The 8,904-nt window shown below is 43.9% G+C and overlaps 1 protein-coding gene across 1 annotated transcript; it reads left to right on the forward strand.

Moving 5' to 3' along the window:
- The first annotated feature begins 103 nt into the window (after window positions 1-103).
- On the forward strand, window positions 104-7,064 carry spns1 (SPNS lysolipid transporter 1, lysophospholipid). Its single transcript, XM_055510740.1, has 14 exons — window positions 104-319; window positions 2,670-2,879; window positions 3,084-3,149; window positions 3,246-3,382; window positions 3,510-3,661; window positions 3,734-3,800; window positions 3,881-4,023; window positions 4,867-5,019; window positions 5,106-5,295; window positions 5,474-5,539; window positions 5,662-5,760; window positions 5,874-6,042; window positions 6,187-6,230; window positions 6,849-7,064. Exons 2-14 carry the CDS (start codon window positions 2,678-2,680, stop codon window positions 6,912-6,914), a joined length of 1,554 nt encoding a protein of 517 aa, XP_055366715.1. The 5' UTR covers window positions 104-319; window positions 2,670-2,677; the 3' UTR covers window positions 6,915-7,064.
- The last annotated feature ends 1,840 nt before the right edge of the window (window positions 7,065-8,904 follow it).

Here is an 8,904-nt window from a genome sequence, read left to right on the forward strand (position 1 = left end):
GATGCGTTTTTCTACTAATTTCACTGCGTTACACGTATTTACGTTGCCTTTAATCAAACGATGTCATGTGACTGACAGCTAACAAGTCATGTGAGCTGCCGACCGGAAGTTAGTCCGTTTCCATCATGGCGGCGCTAAAGATGCTTTATGTTTGAGTCCTTTTTCGGTTACTAGTGTACATTTGGCAGACGGTGTTCACGGGAGAACTATTTAGCACAAGCAGTCAGTATGAGTCTCGAGTAGCATTTATAGCTGTGTGTGAGACGGAGAGAAGCTTTGCAGCGAAAGAAGAAGCGTCCGTCCTGACTCATCCTCTCAGGTAAACATTACCAACCAACAACAACAACCGACGCAACTGGACGTAACGTTACGGTCGTAGAGTGTGAATTATTCTGACTTCAGTTTTCCCAAAGGCTTGTCAGGAAACGTTTGGGAAATTAATTAGTCACAGAACGTAAGCAGTATTCTTGTCAGTAGAAAGTGAGTGTAAGCTGATGCTGATGTTAAACTGCTAGCAAAAGTATGGGTTAGCTCATGTAGCGCAATAGTAATAATAGCTGTGTTACATGTATTTCATTTACCTATCTACATATACTTTATGTTCTGTTAAGACCGTTTCCACAAACCTGCTGTAGATACCGAGCCCTTATGTTGAGAACGCTGAGATTCCATCTAACGCTTCGTTTTGTTAAGCTATATGCGGCTAATTCTAAATAAACAGCCTGTGTGTAAAGTTTTTTGCAAAGCACCTAAAGCGGCCACATTTCTGAATGACGTCCCCAGCGCTGTTCTCCCAAGGCGTCTCTCCCTCTTTCACAGATTCATAGATTCATCCTAACACGTTGTAACGTCTCGTTGTGAAGAGGTAGAACAGTACACTACACACACACACTACAATTGACTTGGATTCTAACTAGTGACACGGAGACCGTGGTTGATTTCCCTAGCGGCCAAATTAAAATTGACATCATTTTAATCAAAACGAAACTCCGTGAAAACATTATTCTGCTGTTGTTTTTATTTAGTCGAGCTTGAGCATGAGTTAAAGCAGATGAGGAGCAATGTGGGTTTAGGAAGGGTTTGATTATTTGTGGAAAGCTTCCTGATCGGTGTGTTTGTTTACAAGGAGGCAAAGTCCAGGAAACTTGTTTCTTTTTTTGACGAGTCTTTCACTTTACTTCTGATGTTGTCTTGTCTTAAGTACACAATAATTCCAAGTAGGAACATTTTAGGAAGCTTCAATAACAAGACATTCATTCACACTTTCAATACGTTTCTAAACATTCTAAACATTAGTATGAGAATGTCATGGTAATTTGTTACCACAGCAAAATAATGCGAGAGGAAAAGAAGAGCAGCAGCAGTGAATGCAGGTCAGTGTCTCTATATATTTGCTGATGTCGTCAAACCTCCCCCCCCCCATATGTGAGTGTGACAATGAGCAGCAGAGTAAGTTCCTTTGGTGGAATGTGCCCACAAGTGTGAAACAGCTGATAATGTCAGACATTCAGCCACTTCCCAAAAGTCCTTTTTCATCACTACACAGTATCAGTCAAAAAAAATGTAACCTCTTTTAACCTCTCTGTACATGAAAAGTTTTAATGTGAACACACTGTGGAGACGAGCGGACCATAGATCAGTCATTGATTTGACTTAAGAAAGTTGGTTTATTCAGGTCTTTGCATGATTAAGTACACATAGCTCACAGCGTCAGCAAGTCTGGACACAGTTCAGTCCCTCGTTGACCCACATGTGATTGTGATCACATGGCATCAGTTTCACACAGTCATGCCTTCTCCATTCTAACTAGCTTCCTCATTTCTTTAGGCTCCACAGCTTTAATCTCTAAAAGTAATTGAAAGTGATTATTAGCCTCCTGCACTTGTCTTAATGAGTAGTCAACTTTTGTAAACTGACTATCTGTAGACGTTTAGTCTAAAATGTCTGACGGTGTCGACAACCCCATTGTGACAGATAATAAAGATTGTCATGGTTCATGATCTGATCAGGTCATTGTTAGTCGCAGCAATCAGTGTGTCCTTTGAGCAGCACTCAGGTGTCAAATGCAAACATGCACCATTAAAATGCAGACATGAAACACGCTGTACCTACAAATACACTTTCGATATCACTGTTACGGGAGACTGGGTGTTTACTCAGGTTTCTGATAAACCAATATGATCCCACATGACCAGACTGCTGGCAGGGCAGAGACTGAGAACTAGATTTTCCAGATCTAGAGTTGCTGCTCTCATGCTTGTATTCATGACTTAAAATTGTTTTTGGTTCAGTATATTAACTAACGTGGTACACATCATGCTCATCCTCATCAGTTCTAGGTTTATTTTTAGGACATATTTTTGATCTCATGATCCTTAAAGTTCTGTAAGTATTAAATAATAAGATTTAGGTCAATTAATTGAGGCTCTTCTCAGTGTTATTTATTGCTGGGGTTTCCGTTATTCTACAAAGATTTAAAAGTTTTGGTGATGAAATGTATCATTTGAAGTATAACAAACATTACTCCCATTTCCTCATTTACTCTTAAAACCTCAATTTCACCAGGGACATGGAACCAAGCTTGAATACAGGACAAAAGTACATTTAAATGACACCATTATGGTGGTGATGGTGCTGTGTGGACTTATTGTGCTGATCCCTCTCCCCAGCACCAACCATGTCTCAGCCCCTGTCTGACTCGGCGCCGTTCTTCTCTGATGACAGCGAGGCGGAGGGTCCAGAAGAGCAGGACAGGGTGGCGGGTCATGGGTTGGAAGAGGAATCGGCCAGTGGTGTATCTAGAATCCGAGCACTGCTGACCGTTCTCATCCTCTGCTACATAAACCTCCTCAACTACATGGACCGGTTCACTGTGGCAGGTACAGCACCACTCCAGTGGCCACACAGGAACCGATCAGCTGTTTTTCCAGTCTTCATATTTAAGATCTGTCCTAGATAAACTCAGGAAACATTACTGCATACACACACATTATTCCTGTTTACCCTAAGCTGGGGTCCACACAGTCTTCTGTCTGTTTATTTTGCTTGGTGTAAAATTAATGCCTTTTATTGACCCCCAACAGGTGTTCTGCCCGACATTGAGCATTTTTTTGGGATAGACGATGGAAAGTCTGGCTTGCTACAAACAGGTAGGAGAATTAAACCCACTGTGTAGATTATTATTTTGAGGAATCATTTTAATTGCATTTTTTAATGCTTTTAAAATCACAATGGTTGTCCTCCAGTTTTTATCTGTAGCTACATGTTCCTGGCTCCCTTGTTCGGATACCTGGGTGACCGGTACAACAGGAAGGTCATCATGAGTGTTGGCATTACATTCTGGTCCTTGGTGACACTTGCAAGCTCCTTTACCCCTAAAGAAGTGAGTTGCATGTTTTTAGCTGTGTCCACAGTGACATGATCACCTTGGACTTATGTATATTATTATTATTTAACCTTTTGAATTGGAGTCTCTTATCTAAAGCGTCTCGTTCTGTGTAATCCTGCAGCATTTCTGGGCCCTGCTGTTGACGCGAGGCCTGGTTGGAGTCGGGGAGGCCAGTTACTCCACCATTGCGCCCACTATCATCGCTGACCTCTATGTGAAGGAGAAGAGGACGAATATGCTCTCAATATTTTACTTCGCCATCCCTGTCGGCGGGTGAGGAGAGAGGTTCTCTTTTAATAATAGAAAGTTTCTCCATCTGAGTTCTTTTTCTTTCTTTTTTTTAAGTGGTCTTGGATACATTGTGGGGTCACAAGTCAGTACTGCAGCAAAAGACTGGCACTGGGCTCTACGGGTGAGTCAGGGAGGTTTTATTCTCCCGGTCTATTCACGCACAAGCCTGTGGAGTGTGTTTTACGTTTGTTTCTCCTCCAGGTGACTCCAGCACTGGGGCTGATCGCTGTGCTGCTGCTGATGTTCGTGGTGAAGGAGCCTAAAAGAGGAGCTATTGAAGCTCGTCCAGAGAATCATCTGCACCAGACCAGCTGGGTAACAGACCTGCTGGTCCTGAGCAAGAAGTAAGTTCACTTAGTCAGTCAGGGACTTTTTTTCTACAACTTTATTACACATTCTCCACCAAGTAGCTAAAACGAAACTAGTTTGGTTTGGTTTTAGACACCTTTTAACCAAAGAGTGTAAATTAAACATGTATCCAAATAGTTTATATTGCTCTCTTGACAATTTATACCAACATTCAGTAGGGCTCAGGCTTTTTGTTTTTTAAAAGGCTAATTTGGAGTCGACATGACAGTCATAAGTCCACATTCACTGAACCTTTGTAATTAAACTGTCTAACCTGTTTGACAAGGTGAGATCTTTGCTGCTGACCCACCAGGGTACTGTTTCACGCAGTCCACTATGTGATCATGTTTTTATTGTCTGACTTAAAGCCATACCAGCAGCTCGTATTTGAGCCGACTAGAGCCAAAATGTGCAGTTTCTAGTCACATGGTGCCATCCTCTGCAACATGCAACTCCAGCAGAAGCCTGCTGTCAAGCTGCCCCCAGGTGTGAAATACTGTGTCGACTCTGTGGCTCTACATGTAACCACCAGCTCATGTCTGAGTCACTTTGGAACGTTTATGTAGTGGAGATGTCAGAAGATTGTCACACAAGTCAAGCGGCCCGAGAGTCTCACATCTGACTTGAGGTGCTGTGGACTGAACTTAGCAAAATGTTCTCAAGCTGCTGGAAATTTTAAATCTGCATTCGGAGGTGTTATCGCACTTCAGCGACTTCTCAAACTCTGGAGGCCCCCCTTGTCATAACACCTTAAAACCTAAGTGCCCAAGATGAACTGTCCAATGACTCAGTGAGGACTGCAGTGGAGCTGCTGCTGATAAATCTTGTTTATTTTGCAGCTACAGCTTTGTGTTGTCCACTTTCGGCTTCACGGCGGTGGCATTTGTCACCGGCTCGCTGGCGCTCTGGGCGCCAACGTTCCTCTACAGAGCGGCCGTGTTCAGCGGGGAGAGAGCGCCCTGTGAGGACGGTCAGTGCGCCTCCTCAGACAGGTAACGTTTGTGTGCTCGTACAGCTGAGCATCCCATTCCATGGTTACTTGAATGAGCGAGCCCCATGTCTTTTCCTCTGCCCGCAGCCTCATTTTCGGAGCCATCACCTGCATCACCGGTATCCTGGGCGTGGCCAGTGGCGTGCAGGCCAGTCGGCGGCTGAGGACAAGGACGCCGCGAGCCGACCCACTGGTCTGTGCTGCGGGTTTGCTCCTCTCGGCTCCTTTCCTCTACCTGGCCATTGTCTTTGCTGAGGCCAGCACTGTGGCCACATATGTGAGTTCTCATCCTCCATATCCTATCACTGTACTTCTACTGAACACTAACACTGCTTTTCCATCTTCACTCTTATTCCGAACTCTTAAAGCAACAAATACCATAAATCAGAGATGTGAGAACTGATGAATGGGAAGAGTTGAGCTATGAACATGATGTGTTTTCTGCATTTCTCCAGATCTTTATTTTCCTTGGAGAGATGTTCCTGTCCATGAACTGGGCCATTGTCGCTGACATTCTCCTGGTGAGTCACCAGTTACTACTTGTTTCCACAGTAGTTCTTTGATTCATAAATTTTCCTTTGTGTACATGCAACAATATTGAAAATTCAGTAAATTAATGACCATTTTCTCAACTGTTTCTCAGTACGTGGTTGCTCCTACTCGTCGCTCCACGGCGGAGGCCTTGCAGATCGTCATCTCTCATCTACTGGGAGACGCAGGAAGTCCATACCTGATAGGAGTGGTAGGTGTAATTTGTGGGGTGATGAGAGGAGGGAGGTGGATGTCACTGGAGGCTGCAGAGGCTCCCTGTGGTATAATATATAAACCCTGTCCTCATCCTTCTGCCTGTCTTAGATTTCAGACTCCCTGAGGAAGTCAGACTCGTTCCTCTGGCAGTTTCGGTCCCTGCAGCTCTCTTTGCTGCTCTGCTCCTTCGTGGCCGTGGTGGGTGGCGGCTTTTTTCTTGCCACTGCACTCTTCATTGAACAAGACCGTGATCGGGCTGAGCGCTACGTCCCCACAGGTTGGAATCCACCGCTTATGTTTGATGAACTCCACAAAGTACCATTCTATATAAGTTTAAATGTCTGTAGCAAATAAACAATTGCTTGTTTGTCTTCAGATCGGAAACGGTCTAAATTCTTTCCTCGTTTATCTCCGGTTACAGATGACGAGCCGATTGTGGTACCAAAAAGCGGACGATCCACTCGGGTACCAGTCTCCAGTGTTCTGATCTGATTTGCTTCTTCTTGTACTGAGTCCAAGGAGGTTTTTTTTTTCTTGTGTACAGTTTGGACTATCTGCCATGCAGAATCTTTTAGAAGCCTTCTTTTGAGGTTTTGGCTTAATAATTACATTTATAACTTGCCAAGGGATGACGGAAAAGGAGCATTTTCTATTATGCGCTGCACAGAGTATGCAGGACCTGGTGGAGTCATGACGTTACATGCTAGCCAACACTGGTACACCTGACTTCTATAGCCTTTACATTATGTCAGCATCAAAACCAAATGATCTGGTAAAGCCAAGACAATATGGTCCATGTTCTTAGTATAACCACAACCAAAAACAGGAGTTTTATATGCAGATTTATTGATCAGTTTTCCTCTTTGGGTACGTTTGAGCTACTTTTATTAACACTAACCATCAAACAGTTTTGGATGTCAAGTGATGGCCGTCCTGAATATGGGAAGAACCTCACTACCTTTTATTCATTTTATGTTACTATTGTTTTGCAATCTGTCTTTTCATTTCTATAAAACATGTCCAGTCTTTTTATTGGAAATTTTCTTTTTAAGAACTAAGATTTTGCTGTTAGTCTGTTTTCAGGTGTCATCGCATCCAGCTCAGAGCGCTTCACTAAGTCCAAGTAGCTTGTCAGTTTGTTTCCAGTGAGGTTAGGCACAGCCTGTGCATAACATGTAAACTTTTATTTAAACTGAAGGGAAAAAAGCTTTTAAATGAATGTTAATAATTAAAATTGTTTAACTTTGCATTATTTTAGCAAATCACTTTGGTGAGGCATTAAACTATATTATTTTCAGATTTAATTGTGTAATTGTATTGATTTGGAGATAAAGTGTCTGCCAATAATTAACATGTTGCTGAACTAATTCTTTACAAATAATAGTCCTCTAATATTAGAAATATAAGAAACACCTGAGGTCATAACCTATGACTGATTGATGAGGTACAACACAACATAAATGCTACTGCAAGGGGGGGCCAGGATGCCAGGTCCGAGGGTGGACCTGGAGTCATCATCCTCCCCACAATCAGATTGACTTCCAAGCCCCAATAATAATAGAATTTAATGTGAGAGCAGGTGACCTAAGAATGAAGATCATTCACGGACACCAAGAATAAGTAAAGCACCTTCTGAAGCAGAGAATGAGCAGGCACATCTTAGCCGCTTCCGTTAACCGAAGGCTGAACAGTCCTGATCCCGAAGGACCCCAGAAGGCAAGAGTCCCATCTAACTACGGCCCAGTAACCTGCCTCCTGCTCCTGTCAGGCATCATAGAAGCCAAGATAAGGCACATGGATCAATATATAAGACATGCCCAGGAAGGCATTGGTAGCAACACCAGGGGAGCAAAACACCAGCTACTGGCAGACAAAGCAGTCCAAGACTGTAAGACCAGACGTACCAACCTATGCACTGCCTGGATTGACTACAGAATGCCTAATACATGAATCATGGAATCCTTGGAAATATACAAGATCAATTCTTAAGAACCTTCATCCAGGACTCAATGAGAAAGTAGAAAACTACAGGCCAACTACAAGCCAATGGCCCAAGTCAACATCAAGTGCAGCATATACTAAGGAGATGCTCTGTTGCTCTGTCCACTGCTGTTCTGTATATTCCTGAACCCCCTCAGCCAGATCATCACCAAGACTGGTTACGGGTACCTACTATAGAATAACGCAACCATCAGCCACCTCCTCTACATGGGTGACATCAAGCTGCACTGATACATACCACCAGGATACACAGCCAAGAAATCAGAATGTCATTCTGACTGGATAAGTGTGGTTGGATGGTAGCAAGGAGAGGAAAGGTAGTCAGGACTGAGGGGACAGAATTGGCAGAAGGCAAGATAGCAGATGTGGAGGATAGCTACAAATACCTTGGAATCCCACAGGCAAATGGTAACCAGGAAGATGCCGCAAGGAAAACAGCAACCATTAAGTAGCTCCAAAGGGAGGCAAGTCCTGAGAACTGGATGGGAAGATGAAATTCCAGGCGATCAACACCTACGCCCTCCCGGTCATCAGGGACCCCACTGGCATAATAAGCATGTCGACAAATCCTACCAGTGGCTGGACAAAGCTGGGCTAAAAGGCAGCATAGAGGCATTACTCCTAGCAGCACAGGAGCAGGCTCTAAGTACCAGAACACTGGAGGCTGGAATTTACCATACCTGGCAGGACCTCAGGTGCAGGCTGATGCAAGATGCTAGCAGGCAGGGCATACATGGAATGCCATAACCAACCATAGTGTACAGGAACATGCACCAACAGGCTGAAAACCCCAGAGTCCAAATGGGACACACCTCCAAAGATGATTAAGGATGACAGAACTAAGATCCTGTGGGGCTTCCAGATACAGACTGACAAACTGTCCAACCAACCCGACATAGTAGTGGTGGACAAACGATAGAACAAGGATGTAGTGATAGATGTAGCAATGCCAGGTGTCAGCAACATCAGGAAGAAGGAGCACAAGAAGGTCGAGAAGTACCAAGGGCTGAAAGAAGAGAAGAAGATGCGGAGAGTGAGGGCACAAGTGGTACCCGCAGCGATAGGAACACTAGGGGCTGTAACACCCAAACTGGAAGAGTGGCTTCAATAGATGCCAAGAAAAACATCCGAGATCTCT

This window comes from Betta splendens, chromosome 8 (assembly GCF_900634795.4).
Source record: "Betta splendens chromosome 8, fBetSpl5.4, whole genome shotgun sequence".
Classification (NCBI taxonomy): Eukaryota; Metazoa; Chordata; class Actinopteri; order Anabantiformes; family Osphronemidae; genus Betta; species Betta splendens.

Coding starts and splice junctions, on each gene's coding strand:
- spns1 (XM_055510740.1), top strand. CDS start 2,678: ATGTCTCAGCCCCTGTCTGACTCGGCGCCGTTCTTCTCTGATGACAGC. Junction 5,540..5,661: donor TTGTCGCTGACATTCTCCTG/GTGAGTCACCAG, acceptor ACTGTTTCTCAG/TACGTGGTTGCTCCTACTCG. Junction 5,761..5,873: donor GTCCATACCTGATAGGAGTG/GTAGGTGTAATT, acceptor TGCCTGTCTTAG/ATTTCAGACTCCCTGAGGAA.